At 51.9% G+C, this 20,198-nt stretch overlaps 1 protein-coding gene across 7 annotated transcripts in view; it reads left to right on the plus strand.

Moving 5' to 3' along the window:
• Nucleotides 1–17,150, plus strand: part of JUP (junction plakoglobin) — a 53,178-nt gene extending 36,028 nt beyond the window's left edge. For 4 of the 7 annotated variants that reach the window (XM_014524261.2, XM_014524259.2, XM_025214500.1 and 1 more), the window contains exons 3-15: nt 1,084–1,337; nt 1,888–2,126; nt 3,365–3,566; nt 4,635–4,779; nt 6,138–6,241; nt 9,656–9,994; nt 10,663–10,818; nt 11,451–11,570; nt 11,891–12,041; nt 12,654–12,775; nt 13,764–13,803; nt 14,959–15,128; nt 16,202–17,150. In XM_014524261.2, the coding sequence (XP_014379747.1) occupies nt 1,084–1,337; nt 1,888–2,126; nt 3,365–3,566; nt 4,635–4,779; nt 6,138–6,241; nt 9,656–9,994; nt 10,663–10,818; nt 11,451–11,570; nt 11,891–12,041; nt 12,654–12,775; nt 13,764–13,803; nt 14,959–15,104 (2,018 nt within the window). In that variant the 3' untranslated portion in view covers nt 15,105–15,128; nt 16,202–17,150. The remainder of the gene's footprint in view (nt 1–1,083; nt 1,338–1,887; nt 2,127–3,364; nt 3,567–4,634; nt 4,780–6,137; nt 6,242–9,655; nt 9,995–10,662; nt 10,819–11,450; nt 11,571–11,890; nt 12,042–12,653; nt 12,776–13,763; nt 13,804–14,958; nt 15,129–16,201) is intronic. The other 3 variants (XM_025214498.1, XM_025214497.1, XM_025214499.1) reach the window with 1 other exon arrangement.
• Nucleotides 17,151–20,198: the final 3,048 nt, after the last annotated feature.

A 20,198-nucleotide genomic window follows, 5' to 3' on the forward strand; every position in this document is an offset into this window, starting at 1 on the left:
GCACAGAGGCACAGCCAGCTCTGATGCAGAGTTTGATTTCCCTGTTTGTCTCCAAGGTGCTCTAATTTGTACACTCAAGCTAGGAACTGGCTGATCCCAGCCTGGTGATCAGCCATCTGTGCCACTCAATTACCTGGCTGCTCCAGGGGTGGGAACTGTGTTCGCAAAGCAGTTTGCATTGCAAAGTGGGTGCCTGCACAGACGAAGCAGCTGGCGATGGTGCTACTTCAGATTTCTGGAAAGGGGAGAGGGAGGAGAAACACACCCAGGATAACCTGCTCCCTGATTGCCTCCATACAACTAGCATTGCTCCCTGTCAGCAGAGTTTAGTGTGCCTGAATGTTGTCGGGCAGCAAAAATGCCCCACCTATGCTGGGGTGAGGCAGGGTGGGGCAGCATCTGTAACGCTGGGATTTTTGCTCTGTTTTTCCTTTACAAGAGAGTGAGTCACTGTAATTCTTGCCTGCCAAAGCAGGACCCAGCTCAACTGGTGGTCTCTTTTGTATTGACTCCTTAGGAAAAGGGCATTTAAGCTTCCAGGAATACTAATCCACTCCCTTTTCTAATGTCTGGGCACAGGGAGGATAGGGAAGCTTGCAGAGCCTAGCTCCAAGCCCAACCTTGGTGCTCCAGCATCGTTCTTTGGGTTCACAATGGGAGCTGTGGATGTTTTTATTGTTTGCTAAGAGCCGAACGTAGCCAGGTTACTGAAAAGAGCATCTCCCCTGGGCTGAGCTGCATTTGCCCCAGTAACATTGAGGTGAAAGGCTGTCATATCCCTTTCCTGGTCCCCAAAGCCAGCTGGTACCAACTCAGATACCCTTAATTTTTTAATTAACAGGCCTTGTGTGACAATGGCCTAATCATGCTGCCTAATTAAGTGTTCTCGTATCTCTGCACTGCCGTATCTGTTTATGCTTTGAAGCACCAGCTCCTTGTGGAGCGTGCTGGGACTGCTGACATTTCTGGTGTCATTTCGTTAAGCTCTTGCTCAGCTAATTGAAATCTGGATGCCTGGCTGGGAACTCTGTGCAGAATCTCAAGGCTAATGATCCCTCCCCATCTTGTTCTTTTCCTCTGCAGCTGACATGGAGGCTCAGCTGGCCATGACGCGGGCCCAGCGTGTCCGGGCTGCCATGTACCCGGAGACCTTGGAGGACCGCTCCTTGCTCATAACCACACAAATGGAGGGCCAGCAGACCAATGTGCAGAGGCTGGCCGAGCCCTCACAGATGCTGAAATCAGCCATTGTGCACCTGATCAACTACCAGGATGATGCAGAACTGGCCACCCGTGCTATCCCGGAGCTCACCAAGCTGCTGAATGATGAAGATCCGGTAAGGAAGTGAGCACTTCCCAGTGCAGACTTTTTCATTGGCAGAAGGCCTTGAGGGTGGGCTCTGGGGCTAGGTGCAAGGTGAGGCAGTTGGTTGCCATCTCTAGCGTGCTTTATCCTTGGCTTCACCTGCCTCTTGCCCAGTGTCTCTGCTTTGCCAGAGCTCCTGGTTCTGACTCTGTGCAGTCCCTCTCCTTCCCCACCCATCTGTTGTGCCAGCCTCCCTCAGCCCTCAGTATGGCACTTTGCTGATCACGATGTAGTTGGCTTGTTCCCGGAGCAACAAGATGGTTAAAAATAGCAGTCCTCGGATGTATGTGCTGTGCAGGCTCTCACCTCAGGATGGCCCAGCCTGTCAGCTGTGGGAGCAATACAGTTAAATAAATGGCTCCCATGTGCTGGGCCCTCTATTTGAGAGGTAGGGACTTGCCTTCTGGTCGCATTAGTGGGAGGCGTGTCCCATGCCTCGGTAGCAAGTGGCTTTGCCTGGGTGTGTGGATCAGGGTGTTGGTTGGGCTTTTTCTTCTATTGGCAGCTTCTCTCTCCCCTAGGTTGTCGTCAGCAAAGCAGCCATGATAGTGAATCAGCTCTCCAAGAAAGAGGCCTCGCGCCGGGCCCTGATGCAGTCCCCGCAGATTGTGGCTGCTGTGGTGCGCACCATGCAGAACACCAGTGATTTGGACACTGCCCGCTGCACCACCAGCATCCTGCACAACCTCTCCCACCACCGTGAGGGGTTGCTCTCCATCTTCAAATCTGGAGGCATCCCAGCTCTCGTGAGGATGCTCAGGTATCTGGGTGCCTGATGTGTGGGGGTTGGCTGGCATTCGGCCTCCAAGCTACCCCTTTATGTTGACTGCCAAAGCCATGCTGAGTTTGGCAGGACAACCTCTGTTGCCAGGAAGTGAGAGGAGAGGAGGGGAAAGACTCGTGGTGCACTGCGTGGGTACAGCACCTTGTCTGAGTCCCTCTGGCAACTGCTGTGGGGTCTGTTCAGTAGGTTCCAGGCTTAGCTGAAATCTGTTCCTCACCAAAGAGGAACGACTGCATCAGCATCTGCCACTCCTTGGATCCTTCCCAAGGAAGCTGGCTATGGAGCCTCCTAGGGTTTGTTCAGAGTGGTGCTTGGCCAAGCTCTGGATCTCTCTGATTCACAGCATGAGGACAGTCACCGTCATTACTTCCAACCTGTGTTAAGCAGGTTTAAGCTATTCCCAACCCCGGCACATCCCAGGGCATCCAAATTGTGCCAGGCCCAGAGCCTATATCCACTGCCAGGGGTCTTGCCCAGCTGCCACAAAATGGAGTAGACTTCCGCAGCCCTCTTCCTTCCTCATACCTTCATTAATAGAGTGAATGACCTGCCTTTCACTGCAGGGTTCAGTTCCCTGGTAGGTAACAGCACTAGGGGGAAGGGATAGGCCAGAGTTTAGGGCCCTAGGTTACGTTCAAGAGACCTGGGTTTAAGTCATTGATCTGCCACACACTTCTTGTGTGATGCTAGGCAAGTCACTTAGTCTGTCAGTCCTGGTCCCTGGCCCCCTGCCTTCCCTCTCACAATTTCTGGTAACTAGTATTTCCCTCCTTCAGAAAAGTGTTTTAATTCATTGGATTTGGGATGATGGGTGACATAACCATGATAAACAGATGGTGGTATCATCTGTCACAACTAAGTCCCCTCATGCAACACTCAATACTAGGAACATTGGACTGGAAAGGTCTGCCTGACTCATCACAGCCCATGTCCTGATCTTGAATGCATCATGTTGCTTCATCCTTCTCATGCACTTACCATCCTCTCTCTTAAATCCACCCCGCCTGAATTTATTTGGGGCCAGTGCATATCTGTTGTTCTTGCAGCAATGTTGGCCTTAAGTCTAAACAGCTCTCTTCCTTGGTCTTTATATGCTTTTACCTGCAGTTCATGTGGACTGTACTCCCTGTAATCGATAGGAGAGTCTTCACTTCTGTTCCCCTTTTGGTCCCCGCTGTCTCTGACTCCACCTCCCTGTGCTTTCTTGTCCATAGCTCTCCAGTTGAGTCAGTTTTGTTCTATGCCATCACCACCCTGCACAACCTGCTGCTGTACCAAGAGGGTGCTAAAATGGCTGTGCGTCTGGCTGATGGCCTCCAGAAGATGGTTCCTCTGCTGAACAAGAACAACCCTAAATTCCTCGCTATCACCACTGACTGCCTTCAGCTCCTAGCCTATGGGAACCAAGAGAGCAAGGTGAGGTGGCTGGTTGCCTTAGGTCTTCCGTTAGCTTACTGGTAGTACTTACCCTGTGGTAGCTGGGATCCAGGCATGGGGTGAGGAAGCCACTCTGGGTGGAGGTTGCTGTCACTAGACAATGGGCATTTTTGGTCAGTTTGCCCATGAGCTAGAAGCTGGGCATGCCCCAAGCTAAGAACAAGCATGAACATTTCATACACTGCTTGGCTGTGCTGCACTTTCCCTTGCTCCTGCAGGGCTCAGTAACTTAACAATCGTACCTGACCACCTGCAGTGTTGTTGTTGTAGCACTTGGCTCAATCAGGCAAGTTGTTGGTTGCTCATAATGAGTGCAAAATGCCCAGTCCACCCCTTCCAAATGCAAAGTCCAGCTTTTCTGCTGGATTTCTCTTCACTGCCATTTCAGGCTGGACAGATATTTTTATTCTCAAAGCAAGACCATCTCCTTCCTCCTACACCATAATTATATAAACACACTCCCAGCATAGCCGTCATGTTTCTGTGCTATTTGGGGCAGTAGAATTTCAGCTCCAGCAGCTCCTTTCTCTGCTGCCCATGCAGAGAAAAGTGTTTGTTACAAAAATCAGAATTGTTGCACTTAACTCATAAGCAAGGCTGCAGGATGCTACTGATGCCCCCTTCTTCCCTGGTCTAACAAGACTGTTGGAGGCTCTTAGAGTGAAGGGTAGTATGGGTAGGAAGACATGCTAAGGTCATTGGTCCATGCTCTGTGGTTGTAGCTAATCCCAGATGCTTTAGAGTCTGATTTTAGGTGCATGTAGGGGACCTGCATGTGGATTTTATGCCTCACTTACACTGGAGGAATTGGGGGAAAAAAGGTTTTGAACTGTCTAGGACTTCTGCAGTGGGAACAAGTGGGTCTCCTACTGTCAGAGGACATGGTGTCCTTCATGGAAGGATCTGAATGACTTGAGTCAGGAAAGCAGAGCAGATGCCTCAGGGGTTGGAGCAGGTTGTGTGGGGTTGGTGCTTGGTAATGAGGCCTTGGTGATGTTGTATATTTGCTGCTGTGGCAGAGGCCTAACGCTGCTCTTCATCTTGCAGCTGATTATTTTGGCCAATGGGGGGCCCCAAGCCCTGGTGCAGATCATGCGCAGCTACACCTATGAGAAGCTGCTCTGGACCACGAGCCGGGTGCTCAAGGTGCTGTCGGTGTGTCCCAGCAACAAGCCTGCCATTGTTGAGGCTGGTGAGTGAGGCTCCTGCACTGGAGAAAGTGGTTTGTGAGGTAGAGGTGTCTGGTTCTGACTTGGAAGCTGAAGCTAAATGATGCATGGTCCTTTCCAGGCCCTATTGGGTGTCTCTTCTCCAAGGCAGAGGGCACAATGCCAAGTGAGGAGTTGAGCCCCATTGGGTTTGACTGGGAAACGGAAGAACCAGGGCCTGGCTCCTGTTCTGGTGCTGGCTAAGGCTTAATCAAGAAGCCTCTGAATTCTTCTGTAATGGAAATCAGCTGGTGCCGTCCTCCAAGGGCTGATAACAAATGCATGCATCGTTGGTGAGATGGGAAATAGATTTAATTTCTATTTGACACTTCACTTTGCTTCCAGCTGTGCTGTCTGTTGCTCATAATGGGCCCTTCATCTGAGACACTGCAAGATGACAGTCTTAATTGTATCATCTCAACACTTACCCTTGTTAAGGATACTGACTCTGCAGTCCTCTTCCATTGTGATGAACACATCGTGTCTCCCTAAAGAGTGCCAAGACGAGCACTTGCCCTTTGTCCTATCTGTCCTCCATCAATGGTATCTCCAGCCCTGTCTGACCTTCTGTCTTGGTCAGACAGTTCTGATGGGGAAGGGGGAGCTCTAGGGTTTTCACTAATGACATTCTGTTTCTATCAACAAGACGCCTACTGGCCTGAAGCCCGCACTTCCATCCACTCCAATATCACGTATTGTTTTGGTGTTTCCTTGGCCACATTGTCTGGATCTCCACTCCTGTGGTCTCCTGTCCTAACTTGTAGTCAGAGCTTTGAGGGTGGGGGGTGGTGCTGAGACCATTCCCAGAGGCCAGAGGGAATGGCTTCCCTGGGCACACACCAGTGCCTCTCTGTGGTGGGCCTGGTGTAGGTCTGTACTTGACTTGTTGGGGAACTCTCTTCTGGAAGCAGACAATCCAGGTGGAGAATTGGCTAATTCATGCCCTGCAGGTGCCACTCCAACCTTGCCTGGAGTTCAGGCACTTGTACTTCTTGGATTCTTGCACAGAGCAGCCAAACCTCCTCTTGTGCCTAGCTGCAGGTCTTTTATTTGGGTGACCTGGCCAGGTGCTAATTTCTGGCACAGGGTGAAGGGGCAGAATGTGTGTGAGCAGGTCCCTGTTGGCCTGCTATGAAGGTTGTCCCTCTTCATCATATTTTTTGCCCATTATCTGCCCTGGCATCACTCTTTAATATGGCACAGCACTGTATGAAAGCATCTAACCTGTATGACACATTGTGAAGGCACCACTAGTACTGTGCGTCTGGGGCTGTGTGTGGGGAAGCCGGGGCTGTTTGGGATATTTATGGATGGGCTGTATGTTTTTGTTCCTCTCTGGCAGGTGGTATGCAGGCTCTGGGGAAACATCTGACTAGCTCCAGCCCGAGACTCGTGCAGAACTGTCTCTGGACCTTGAGGAACCTCTCTGATGTGGCCACCAAGCAGGTGAGACTGCAGGACTAGGACAGTTAGAAAACCCCCAACACCCTTGCAGAGAAGTGTTCCTGAACAGAACTGGAGAGTGCATATTGCTCCAGGGAGGCACTAGATTTTGGACTGTTTGGCATGGGTCTTTATGGCCCAATGAAGTGCTGTGCAAAGATGCTCAAGCTAGCTCATTCACTGAAATCAAGATAGTCCATTAACATGGCAGCTAGCCCAGACTAATAGCCATGCAGAAAAGCTAGGTATAGTTATCCCAGGCAGGGTGCCATGCTAATGTGGCCAGGTTGCTTCTTGCTTGGGTGTCCTGTCCTGGCCTGGCACTGTTGTGTTGTGCAGACAAGAACACAGATCTGTGGTCAGGGGTCAGTGGTGTCCTAGCCCAGCTCCCCATCCCTGGGGCCAGCTCCCCATATCAGCTGTGTGTCAATGGCATGATTGCTAGGAGGCAGTGGAGATGTTGCCCTCCAGGGCAAATCCTGGTGGGTCATTGCTATAGGGATTGCAGTCTCGCTCTCTAGATACAGAGTTTGTCTGACATCTGTACCATGGAGGTGGGGGCAAAGCCTCCCCCTTGTGGCAGATTTAGCAGTGCTTGCCTCCTTGTATGGCTAGTGCATGTGCCCCATCACACCCTGGGGCCACTGGGTTCAGAGCTATGGCAGCAGCAGAAGCAGCCCTGTCAGCACCCTAGGGAAGGGCCTCTTGTTCCAGAGCTGGTGCTGGTGACTCACAGGAGCTTGTGCCAGACTGTTCTGGCAGCACACCCAGCCCACTGACCGTCCCCCCCGCCCCCACCCCCAGCAAGGGGATTATTGTTCATGATGCTGATGCAGTGGTTTCCATGGAAGCAGAGTGGGAGTCTGCACTGGGAGGATCTTTAGCCAGGACCAGGGATGGAAGCGCCAGTGTCCACAACTCCCTGTGGGATGCCCGTGAGTGTTCCCCCAGCTGCGGGCACTGACACTGGGAGTTCTGCTTCAGCACCTGCCACCGCACTCTTCCTCCCCCACCCTTCCCAGCGCTCCCTGATCTGTTCCCCATGTGGCGCTCGGCCGCATCTCCACATGGATTAGTATCTGATGCAGCACGGAAACTATTTGGGATCGTGTTGGAAAGCATCTAACTTGGTCCCCGGCGAGATGAACGAATGAAACCATTTGGTAGGCTGGCTCTGCTGAGCAGAAAGTAGTGGAATGCTGCTTTGTCTCCAGATTTCCAGATTTAACTCCTTCCTGTTCTCTGACTGGGCCCAGGACACCCCCTCTTACAATTCCTTCCCCCCCTCAAGCTCCATGCACCTTCTGGTTAATCTTAAATCCCTTGATCCCCTTGGTTTGCAATGACCCTGAGATCATCCAGAGAGCGTGCTGGCTTTTCAGCCCACTCAGAACAGCTGGGGATTGTATTGTTCACATGTTTCCAGCAGGAGGAACCTGGCGGAGATACTAAACTCCTTTGTAGAGCTACGCATGTCTGGAGTGTCTGTCACTCATGCTGTCCAAACAGCACAGAGAAATATCCATGGTTATATGAGCCCAGAGGCATGGGATTCTTGTTCTGTAAAACACAGCAATGAGCAAGGCTCCCAGTGCAATTAGAAACCCTGCTTGGGACCTGAGAACAATAATTAGCCTCTGGCATGGGGAAGGGACCAGCTGCAGACTGTCAAATTGTGTGAGTTCCTGGGCTTGCTGCAGTCTGTCCCGCTGTAGACCTGAGTGGCAATGTCCTGGGCTCCAGAGGGAGCTTAGTTCCCAGGGAAAGGTCAGCAGCTGAATGGCATGCTGTCATTGTGACTCTGAGGGCTGAGATGGATAGATTTCCATGCAGTGTGGCCGGATACAGACACTAGCTACCGTTTCCTGCTCCCGAGTTAGGCAGGGGTTGAGGGGAAGCAGTGCAGTACGAGGGCAGGGTGGTGGTTCCGTCCTCCTCTTGGACCAGCCATCAGGGGTGACATTCCCACCAACCCAGGCTTTGATCTTTCTCTGGGGCCCTGGGCATGCTGTTCCCTGAACAAGGGCTGCATGTACTGACTGCTGATTTCCATGGCTCCTGGGTAAGCTGCCTAGACTGGCAATGAATGGTGTTAGCCAGAGCAATGTGAGGTTTTCATGAGCTACTGGTCTTCTGCATGTTGCTCCACATTCTCTTTACTGAAGCAGTTGGGCTTGGAGAAGGATTCAGGGGGTTCCTGGGCCACATCTGGGAAACACCCATTTCTGACAAGCATGCATGGATGGGGTAAGGGATTTTCCTGCCTGGCTCATAGCAGAGGGGCTTGGCTCTGGGGTCTGGATGTTGTGTTCCCTTGTGCCATAACAGGCCCCTCCTACTTTAGGAGGAGAGTGTGTGTGTGTGCTGTAGTAAAGAGGGTGGCCAGCCTGCAACGTGTGTTTTACACATGGCACGGACAGTCTGTGTGTGTGGTATGCAGCAGATCAGGGAGGGGACAAGAGGCACAGTGGCAGGTAGGGCAGAAAGCAGAGGAGCAGATTGGGCAGGGGAAGGGGATCAGAGTGACAGTTGAGGAGGGTACAGGGCTAAGTTTTGGCAAATCTGTCAAAGAGGTTGGCTCTACTGCTGCATCACAGCCACCTCTGCAGTGATGCCCTTGGCCTGGTGGAGGTGGCATCCTTCTGTAAATGATCAGGGTGTTGGACTGTGGATTGCAGCATATGCTTGTAGGAGAGGCCCCATGGTCCCTCCCCATGCTGTGCTCTAGCTATATGTTGGCATTAGGGAGCGCTTGACTGTGGAATAGTCCTTATCTATCTCTGACCTGACACTGGTGTGGCTTAGCAAATGCTGTAATGCCAGCACTGCTGCCTCCCTGAAACCAGTTCCTTTGGCTTCAGGTGAGATGAGCAACATTCTTGTGACATGCTAGACTGGCAGCCCCTCTGCCCAAAGCTCCCTGGCAAACGTGGATCGTGGAGCCTACTTGGAGTGCAGCTTGCCAGTTTCTATACAGCAACTGCATAGCACGTGGAGCTCGTTACAGGATTTGCCCACCCAAAGCACTGGTGCTGATCCATGTGGGAGTTGCAAGGGCAGGTCCCAGGGGAGCTGAGTCCCAGTGGACTGTGAGGCAGGCACAGATGGGAGGGTAGGGGTGGTGCTGGCTGGCACAGGACTTGCTGTGGGCAGGAAGTGGCTTTCCGGGCAGGAGAGGAGCTCTAATCCTCGGAGGCAGGACAGCTCAGCTGTGCCAACGTACAAGCTGCTTGGATGTGACCTTGGGAAGCTGTCAGAGCCTCAGGGAGGGAGCAGAGGCTATTTTGAGAGGCAAATTGCAGCTTTGGGAGAGGGCAGTTGTGTCCGTGACAGCTTGGGTCAGTCAGCGTGTGGGAGGGGGAAGGGAACAGATCCTGGCTACTCACCCCTCCTGTCCCTTCACCTCTGGTCCTGTAGGAGGGTCTAGATGGAGTCCTCAAGATCCTGGTTAACCAGCTGAGCTCTGATGATGTGAACGTGCTGACCTGTGCCACTGGCACCCTCTCCAACCTGACCTGCAACAACAGTAAGAACAAGACACTGGTCACACAGTCCAATGGGGTGGAGGCCCTGATCCACACCATCCTGAGAGCCGGTGACAAGGAGGATATCACCGAACCAGCTGTCTGTGCCCTCCGGCACCTCACCAGCCGGCACCCTGAGGCCGAGATGGCCCAGAACTCTGTGCGCCTCAACTATGGCATCGCAGCAATCGTCAAGCTGCTCAACCAGCCTAACCAGTGGCCGCTGGTCAAGGTAGCATGGCAGGAGAGGCTCTGGGGATGTTTGGGGCTGGGTGCAAAGCCATTGGATGCTAGTGGGGCTTGATATGATGCCTCTTGAACCTTGACATGAGAGGGTGGGCACTGGCTTAATGCACTTGTTGCCACACTGCCTCGGCTGGGTTTGGAAGCAAGCCCTGGAGCACAAGGCAGCCTGGCTCCCTGCTGTTTCCTTGCCTGTGCCATGCAGGTAATGGGAGGAAGTGGTTCCTGCCCTCAGTTCTCATTGAATCAATATTTGTCCTGCCCATTCCTGCCAGCAAGGGAGGGGGTGGATCCCTGCATGGCAAATCAGCAGGCTGACAAAAGACTTTAAAAGCTGCCACCTGCTGTGTTAGCAGGGCAGAGGCCTGGACTAGCAATGGATTCTGCCTAGGAAGGATGTAGCTGGATTCTGGCAGGTAGTTGCTGCCCCTGATGAGCTGTGTGTTGGGGTGGCTACTGGCTCTGAACCCCTGCCAGGTGCACGTGAGGCTGGCATTAACACCAGGGCCCCTGCAAGGTGGACAGAAGGTTAAATGAACCGCCTGACCCCCTGGCCTGTGCCAGACTACTGTCATGAACAGATGAGGCCAGATAGCATGCAGCTGCTGCATCCACCTGCCTCCCATCCAACGGCCCCTTCCTCCTCCTCCCTGGCAGGCTACTATAGGGCTGATCCGCAACCTGGCCCTGTGCCCAGCGAACCATGCCCCGCTGCAGGAGGCTGCTGTGATCCCTCGCCTGGTCCAGCTGCTAGTGAAGGCTCACCAAGATGCCCAGCGCCATGTGGCAGCTGGCACGCAGCAGCCATACACAGTGAGTACAGCATTGGAGAGGCTTGGTGGTTGGCCAGGGGAGGGGGGAAGCTAAATGCTGGGTGGAGGGTCTTTGTGTCATTCCTTAAGGGCATAGCTCAGCTAACTCTGCATTGTACCTTGTCTAATGACCCCTCCTGGGTGAAGCTGGCCAGCCTGCACTGGACCCTTAGGTGCCAGCTAGATGTCTATCTACTTGGTGTCCCTACTGCTGTGACTGCCGTGGGTGTACTTTGATCCTAGAGGGATTGCTCTTCCCTTCATGCCCTGCCCTCGTGGGCCTTGATAGCGACTCAGCCTGCCATATCTGCTCGAAAACAGCCAACAGTGCAGTTTGGCAAGGGAGAAACATCAAAAAACAAATACCTGCCATGAGTCAATGAGGAGGCCTCCCCTGCAGTTGTGGGTAAAGTTTGTGCCTGGCCTCTAGAGCTACTCCATGTGAGAGCTACTCTCCAAGTGTCATCCCTGTGGCATGACCCATCCCCACTGCTGGGAAGTCCCTGGAAGAAGAAACTCCTCTCATTAGCACTGCTGCAGGGATCAGAGTTATTAGCACCCCCCGATTTGCCCTGAGTGCTCGAGGTGGGGTGAGGTGGAATCTCTTGATACTGAGCACTTGCTCCTTTGCAGGATGGAGTCAAGATGGAAGAGATAGTGGAGGGCTGCACAGGAGCCCTGCACATCCTGGCCCGGGACCCCATGAATCGCATGGAAATCTTCCGACTCAACACGATTCCTCTCTTCGTACAGGTCAGGGGCTGGAACCAGCCACCAGGAGGGCAGCATGGGGATGCGGGAATAAGAGAAACTTGCTGCAGGACAAGGACATAGTCATGGAGAGCACTCTGCTCCTTGATGGCTTGTGTGTCTTGTGGGGTCCACATGCATTTGCTTAGCCTGTAGAGGATTTGCCATCCAGCTCCAGAACTACTGGGCATGGGACAGTGCAAGTCAGAGAAGGCATCTGCTCAGCTGCTGGTGCAAGTGGTGTGGGGGGTCAGGAGTTAAGCGTCCGTTGCTCTTGTGTGATGTTCCTGTTGCTACACATTGTTCCTGATATCTCCCAACAGCTCCTTTATTCCCCGGTGGAGAACATTCAGCGTGTTGCAGCTGGAGTGCTGTGCGAACTGGCCCAGGATAAGGAAGCAGCTGATGCCATTGATGCCGAAGGAGCCTCAGCTCCTCTGATGGAGCTTCTGCACTCCAGGAATGAAGGCACAGGTGAGCCTAGCTGGTTGGGTCTGCCCTCTTGCAGGTGGGTGGGAGCAGAGCTGCCTGAGGTTGCCTCATGCTTGGTTCTGTCTTTTCCTTGTTTCCCCTCCTCCCCTGCAATCTGTCAGGTCCCTGCCTTAGGGTCAGCTGAGTGTCCTCCTGCCAGGCCGCAGCAAGTGCTATAATATTATACCCTTCCTGGAGGCATAGGGTTGCCTTGATGGTAGCCCAAGCCAGCTGGCTGGTTAGGAGAGTCCCCAGTATGCAGGGTCCCTTCATCATCCCATCATTTCCCTGAAGCCCTGCTTTTAGCTGGGCTCCACTTCTGACATAGAGGGGCACTTACAAAAGAATGGCAGCCTGTAGCCACGTCTTGGAGACTTGGTGCCGGCACACCGGGGCCGCTTTGTCTTCGGGGCTTTCAGGAGTGTTTGGGCAGATTGGTTGTGACAGTCCCACAGTAACGTGCAAGGTAATTAAATGCAGCACAGCTTGTTGGAGTGGAAATGATTTGGCCATCTGCAGAGAGGGGAGCGAGTCTCCCTGTACCATTTCCTGGCATTCAGAGGCTTCCTCTTTTCAATGTTCTCCCTTTTCTCTCCCTTCTTCCTCCACCTCCAGCCACCTACGCAGCAGCTGTGCTGTTCCGCATCTCCGAGGACAAGAACCCTGACTACAGGAAGCGTGTCTCTGTCGAGCTCACCAACTCACTCTTCAAGCACGACCCTGCTGCTTGGGAAGCAGTAAGTGCCCAGTAACTCCAGGGACTGGCTGCTGGCTCAGGGCAGTCTGTGGGTGGGATGGGGTGGCACGCTGTCCCTGGGAGCTCCCTCCTCCTTCCAGAGCAGTCCAGGGCCCCCTCTGGCCAGCTCATGGCCCTGAGTGGTGACACAAGGGCTTCTATCCAGAGCCGAGCTCTGCCTTGTTGAGGGGCTAAGGTCCTTCAGAAAACTCCTGCCTCCACCATGAAGGGGGCTTATGCAGGGGATCTGAGTCAGTAAGTCATGTTTCTGTCATCCGCTTAAATACCTCTGCAGATCCTCCACTGCTCAAAGGCTTTGAGGGAACAGATCCCCCCCCTCACCCCCACAGCTAATAAAGAGGCTTCTTGCCAAAATGTGTCTGAAGGAGAAATTGGATTTGGATAAAACAGGAGCAACACTCTGTTAGCCTCTGCTTTCATGACCATGTGCTGCATTCTGGGGGGAGATGGGAGAGGGTGGGGGTTGTTTTCTGTTTCTAGATGCAAAACCATCTAATAAAAGAGGTCTTAATGCTTGTATTAGAGATCAGGCCTGGGACATAAAAGCTCCGCTTAAGAATGGATCCAACATGCTCCTGCTTCAACCTTGAGATCTCAGGGAGATGTGTGGTCCTCACACTTGGAACAGTGGGTGAAGGGAGCTTAATGGAAGGGCAGGGAGAGAATTGGGGTTCCTGTGACTGCAGGTATCTTGCATTGGCTCACCCTCCCCACCTTCCTTTCTTCGACCTGGGGTTCTCCCATAAACCACCTCTTGGCTTTGGCCTGACCCAGAGGCTGCAGAACTCTGTTCTCTAAATTAGTGATGTGGCCTGATGGGAGCCTTGGCTGCCCTGCAGTACATTGTCCTGTGGCCTTGGCTGCAGGTGTAGCCAATCCTTGGCTCAAGCGCATTTCAGGCACTGTCTGGGCAGCTTTTGTGTATGTGTGCATACTCCCTCAGACCCTGTTGTGTTCCTTCTCCCTAGGCCCAGAGCATGATCCAAATCAATGAGCCCTACACAGATGGTAAGTACAATGAACATGCCCAGATCATTGCAGTCAGGCCCTGTCTCTCCTGGTCTCTTTAGTTTTCCAATGATGCATTTGACTTGAGGGACATTTGGGGCCATTGCACTGGGGGGTGGTGGTGGTGAGGGAACATTAGTCAAGGCACAACAGCCCTCTGCCACCCAGACCCCCAGTATGACATCCTTACAGGTCTGGGATGCTAGGCCTGAAGTTCTTCAGTAACTTGTGTGTGTGTGTGCACATGCGTACATGTCTAGTCCACCAGCCTTTAGCATCTGGGGCCATTTGGGGACAGGCAGAAGAAGCACGCTGCGCTAAAAATAAGCCCAGGCACCAGGTGACTCATTGAGTGCCTTTCTGTAGGCTGGCTCGACTCTCCCCTTCCTGAGCCCCAGCCGTGTTCATGTCTGCTCTTACCATCTGCTTACATTTGGAGCACGGCTAGCTCAACCCTCAGAGCTCTTTCCAGAACTGCAGGAGAGTGCGCTGCTGCCCACACACGAAGCTGCTTTGGAACCTTTGCTGTTCTCCCAGCTCAAGCGAGGAGACATCCCCTTTTCTCCAAAAAGGTTTCCATAGAGAAGAGTGAGAGCAGCTGTCCTCCCTTGCCACAGTGGGCAAGATGCAGGGCAGTGGGTTTAAATGGCAACAAAGCAGATTGAGATTAGATCTGTAAGAGCAGTGGGGCGATACTAATTAGCTGTCCAGGGAGGTCATGGAGTCTCCTTCGTTAGAGGCTTTCAAGATGATGATGCTGAATAAGCATACATCTGGGGTGGATCAGGAGTACTGTGTCCTGCCTTCATGTAGGGGGTTGGAGTAGATGGCCCTTGATCCCTTATAATCCAGTGATTTTTATGATCACTTATGGGGGTTTATATTGCTCCTGCTTCCAGGGAAGAGTCAACCTCAGACAGGGTCCCATAGGACAGGCTGATGCTATTAGGTATGTTTTGTAACATTGGGTGCTGGGCATTGCCAGATGACTAGATGTCCCCCAAACTAGTTCAGTCTGGCAGTTCAAATGGGCCCTGGGAGCGAGAAGGCTGCAAAACATGCACTCTTTGCTGTGGGAATAGTGGTGGTGCTGTCTGGCCTGCTGGTGGATGTCTGGCTACAAGTTGATAGGTCCTTTTCCCCTTTCCAATGTAGATCTGGAGCCTGGGTATCGCGCCATGTATTCAAATGACATTCCCCTGGACCCCATTGACATGCACATGGATATGGATGGAGACTACCCCATGGATGCCTACAGCGATGGGGTCCGAGCACCCTTTGCTGACCACATGCTTGCCTAACTGGCTTCTCAGGCACTGAACAAGGTAGGGGCACTGTGGCTTTGCTTGGGGAAGTGGGAGTGAACACACATGCCTTTTACTGGGCAGCAAGGGTGGCGCTGCTTATTGTGTATAGCAGAGCTGATTTGCTGAGCATAAAGAAAAGCCAGAGGCCTCTCTGCTCCCTTCTGGAGACAGAAGAAGAAGGCCTGAAGAGTGGCTGACTCCTGTGTTGTGTAGTGCATGGCATGGGAGGTGTACATTTACCTGGTCAGCACTTTCTTTCCTTATGGGCAGTATCTGCCCTTTGGCCCATCTGGGGTTTTGTCCTTTGGTGATGCAACCATTAAAGCACATGGTGTTTTAAAGTTCATGGTGACAGTTCACAGGCCTGGGGTCTCCCCATCACATGCCATTGCCAGGCAAGAGGTCAAGTCAAAAGGTGGCCTGGGCCGGGGCTGCTAGAGCTCAGTGGACCCCCAGGCAATAAAGGAAGCACCTGGCAGAGTCTAGAGCCCCCGTTACAGCTTCAGGTTTATTCGAAGAACAGGGTGCTGGGATTCTGTAGCTCAATGATTTGCACCCAAGAGCAGAAGACATAGTTCTTGAAAACACCGCAGTAGCCTGGTGACCCAGCTCCATTTAACTGCAAGAGCCAGGCACCTCTAACTGAATGCTTTCTGCCCTGTGAAGGTATCCACTCTTCCAGGCTGTGGGGAGCTGGTTTTTATTTCCTTTTCATTCATAATGAGGAAGCAGTGACATGGGAGCTGGTGTCCAGGCTGCTGCCAAGCTGGTAAATCCACCCAAAACTACTTCCCATAGCATATACTAGAATGTAGTAACATGATGTGGAGCAGGTCACTGGGCTGTTCTCAGTCGGCACCCGGGCATGGGACAGGATTTTTCTTTCCAGTATCACTAGAGGAGAGGAATGGGTGAAGGACAGTGAATGAACCGAGTGCCTGGGATTTTCCTGCTTCTTGAAAAACTGTTCCCCAATCTGGAGATATGTTGCCAACTGCCTGTGACCACTTCCGGCTCCACCTCCCCCCAGTCTCCCTTTGAATCCCGTACTCTGACTCTCTGTGCTCTCTTCCCCTCCTGTTCCTCTGCAGGTGTTTTCTCTGTACAGAAGAGGGTGGTCCCAGAGCTGAGCATACACAAGAAGGACTTGGGAGACAGAAGTGCCTGAGATGACAAACTTTTCCATTCCCACGAGAGGTTTTATTTTTTAGATTTTTTTTTCTGCTGTGGGGCTGTGGAAAAGGCCCTTCCCTCCTGGGACTGCTTCAAACACCCTACTGCCAGCATCCAGCCAATCCGAGATACTGTTTCTGAAGCTTTAAAACACCCAAACCTTGCATTGTTATCCAACTCTCATTGGCATAATAGTCTTTTCTATAAATATATATTTCTCTTGTTTTTTTTTATTTTTAATATGGTGCAAATGGCTCTTGCCGTCTGATTCATTTAAGATTGTGCTTTTCTTTTTCTTCCCTCCCCCTCCCTAACGTCCTACTCTTTTGTTTTCTGTGTTAAGTGTTTTTAAAAAGAAACCTTCACATTTTTGGAAAAAGAACCCAAGCCTTTTGTTTTCTACAAACTTTACATTAACCTTAGCTCATCTGCTGAGTTTGCTGAAAACAAATGGTGCCATATTGTGTACCCCTGGATTCTTTGTTCTATCCACTGGGGTGTGTCTACTGCTTCATCTTTTTCCAATCAGACATCGGTGAGCAGAAATTCAGTGTAACTGTCCTTACAATAGAGGAGCTGACTCCAGCTGTTAGGAACTGTGTCCTTGTACTGATCAACTATTGCACATCTTAACCTCCTCCCTTTCTTCCTGGTGAGTGGCGTGCCCCCTCCTTTCCCTTCATCTCCCTCCCTCCCTCCCTCCCCCCCGTGCATTTTTCTAAAAGTGACTCTAGAGCTGATGGTTTATGCTTCGACTGGAAAGGGACAGACATTTCTTGGCATGTGGTTCAGGAATGGAGGATTTTATTATTTCTGTAAGTTTTTTTGTATAGACCAAAGCAAAGAATAAAATAACCCATTCCCATGCCTGCGCTACTGTGAACTGCTGCTTCTATTCATGTCTGTATCTGGGGTCAGCAGAGGTTATTTGGAAATAGGATTTTAGTCAGGGGGTTAAAATAAGTGTGTTTTCCTTTCCAGCCAAAGGTTCAAGAGGCTGATTTGCCTTCCAGCTGGGGAGGGCTTTGCTGCTTCCTCTACAAGTGGGTTTGTGGCAGAATGACCTGATGTGACCATCTGCATCTCAGTCTCAAACTCAGAGAATGGAAACAGTCTTCCTCATGGGGCCAGGGTAACTGAGGGGGCATTGGTACATTAGTGTGGCTGGATTTCTGCTGCCAGCCTTGTCCAGGGACTTGTTTCATATGGCTTCCAAAACTTTTGCTGGGCACTTGACAACAAATGGAACAACAAGGTCCTTTCCCTGTGGAACTGCTAATTTAGGGTTAGACATGATGTGGCTGGAGGGTGGGGGGTGGGTTGAGTACTAAAGAGGGATGTCAGGCAGAAGGTTTCCACACTGTGACCTTGTGGTTTCAGCCTTGCTTCACTTGGTGACTCTCCACCCCACACGTTTGAGAGGAAGAATCCAATAAGCTGATTTAGGTGGTGGAGTAGTGGTCAGGGGCTATGTGGGCAGAGCTGATTAAAGCCCCTGTTAGGATGGTGCAGAGACTTGGGTGAAGGGGAGGAACAGCTGTTTGTGCTGGAGTCTAGACTTTGCTTTGAGTGCTAGCTCTGGGCGAGAGGTTCACAGCATCAGTATCATTGTCCTTCCTGTGCTGGCGCTGGCACGTAGGGCAGAAATGAGTCCCTTTTGTTTCTCTCCCTGCAGGTTTAACAGCCGAGCCCTGTTTTTATGATCACTGGCTTATGAGGTTAGGGGTTAACCGTGCTTTTAGCTATCCCCACTTCATCCAGTCTTGGGACCAGCAACCCCACCAATGTGTTGTGGGAGACGGTTGGGGTAACGGCCCTGCTCATAACTCAGGAGCCCAGCTTAAGTCAGATACTGACTGTCTGAGTACTTATTTTATTCCATTGCCACAGCTTGGATGTCCTGGCCTGGAATTTGAGGGGAGAGGAGGAAATATTTCCATCTGACATGGCTGTCCCAGACCTGAGTTGCAGTGAGGCTGTACTGGAGTAATACAACTGAGATATAGGTAACCAAGTGCCTGCTGGCCATATTGAGGGAGATGTAGCCAGGTGGTACTCCTTGTCTCCCCACTACATGGCCACAGCCCTGCCTGAGGAAAAAGTCTGTGGAGGCTGCTCTCTGCAGCCTGTCACTCTGCATCTTTGCGGCAGAGTCAGTGGCTCACGTGTGCCTAGCAGGTGCTGAGCTTGACCCAATGCACCTCGCTTAAATGGGAAGGGGCTTAGGGTTACCTGTAGCAAGGCAACCTTGCTGTTCTTCTCCAGCACCCTCCAGATTTCTCTGCATGTCTGGAAATGAAGAATGGGCTAGATAATAGGAGGCATTCATGCTCTGGACAGCTCAGCCCAAGGTTCTTCAATAATGACATTCATGCAGTAAGATACCATGGAGGGGGGAACTTAGCACAGATCTGCCTTTGGCAGTTTAAGGGTTGTCTTGACTGCCTGGGATCTTTCTTCTTTGCTTCTGCTTGGTGTGAACAGACAGGGCTTCAGGCTGCCTCGTAGACCAGGGGAGCCTTGAGGTGAACAGGGATGTCTGCAGCCCTTTGGTTAGGTGGGGTGGACTACAGTGCAGTCCCATAGCTGGTTATGGGCCTGCTGTGTTTCCAAATGGTGGGTCATTAGCATGCCAATGCCATCAGAAGTTCCTTTTCTGCCTATTAAAAAGTTAGGAGGTAAAAATCCTGGTGATTAAAACATCTGTTAATTAGGCAACATCACTGGCATCTCATCTCTACTGCCATTTTGGAGTTTGCTTTAATGAGCTCTGGGGGATAAACATGCTTAGTTCTGGAGTGAACCTCACTGATTGATAGAATGGAGGCTGGAAGGAGCTATAATAGGCTGGGTTAAGAAATGACTGACTCCAGCTTGTGCTAGCTGCCTTGTTGCAAAGTGCAGCTGTCATTGCAAGAACAGATGGCAAGAGGGCAATGCTCCCATCCTTGGCACTCTTGCTGACAGCTATTCCCTGCCCGTGCAGCGCACAACAAACCCAGGCACTTGGATGTAGAACCCTGCTGTGGGATTGGAAATGGCTTGTCCATGAAGATACCTACTAACCAGAAGAGCTGCCCATGTGCTCGGTAGGCTCCAAGCTGATGGCCCATCCCTTGCTGAGCCTGCAGATGGTGTGTTGGTGCCAGCTGCTGGTGGAAGGGTGGCTTGACAGCATGACACCCTGGCATGGGAGTACTACCTGCATGAGGGGCTGGGAGGGGAGAAGTGTCCCAAGGGGGCTATGTCCACTTGAAACCTCATCTGCTTTCGACCAGGTCATCTTGCCCCGAAGAGAAGTACGGTACCTGCCACCTCTAGGTTTCGCACTTGCATCTTCCTCTCCTCTCCTTTGTTGTAGAGTCAAAAAAGGGTCATGCAATAAGGGCATGTGATCTTACCTTGTGGTTCCTGCAGCAAGTGTGTCTCTGAATGCTGAGAGCTCAAATTCAGTAGCCCTCTGTCCAGGGTCAATCAGCTGCAAAAAATAGAGTAATCTTTTTGTGTTGAGGCTCTTGCTTGCAACCCGTGGTTATTGCATGGTTCTTCTCACTTTGGTGTCCCCCAATTGGCAGCCCTGCTTTACATGCCACAGCTACTGTGGGAGTCGAGCATTGTGGTAGAAGATGATGCACAGCATTGAAGGGTGAGAGATGATTCAATGCCTTTGCTGCTCTGATGTCTGGTGGAACCACCATAATGAGCCCTTGGAGGGACAATGAGGTGATAGGGTTGTAGGCCTCTCTGGGATGTACAGTTCTTTCCAGGCTCCTTGGAAAGCAGCCCCATAGGCTGTGGGCAGTAGTCTGCAGCCTCTTGGGCCCTAGCATCTGTTCAGGCCTGCATACTGGCTCTGGGATTGTGACTCACCAAGCTGCAGCTAAGACATTTTGCAGTTCTCCAGTTGGCAATACT

The sequence above is a fragment of the Alligator sinensis genome, unplaced genomic scaffold (assembly GCF_000455745.1).
Source record: "Alligator sinensis unplaced genomic scaffold, ASM45574v1 scaffold1377_1, whole genome shotgun sequence".
Classification (NCBI taxonomy): Eukaryota; Metazoa; Chordata; order Crocodylia; family Alligatoridae; genus Alligator; species Alligator sinensis.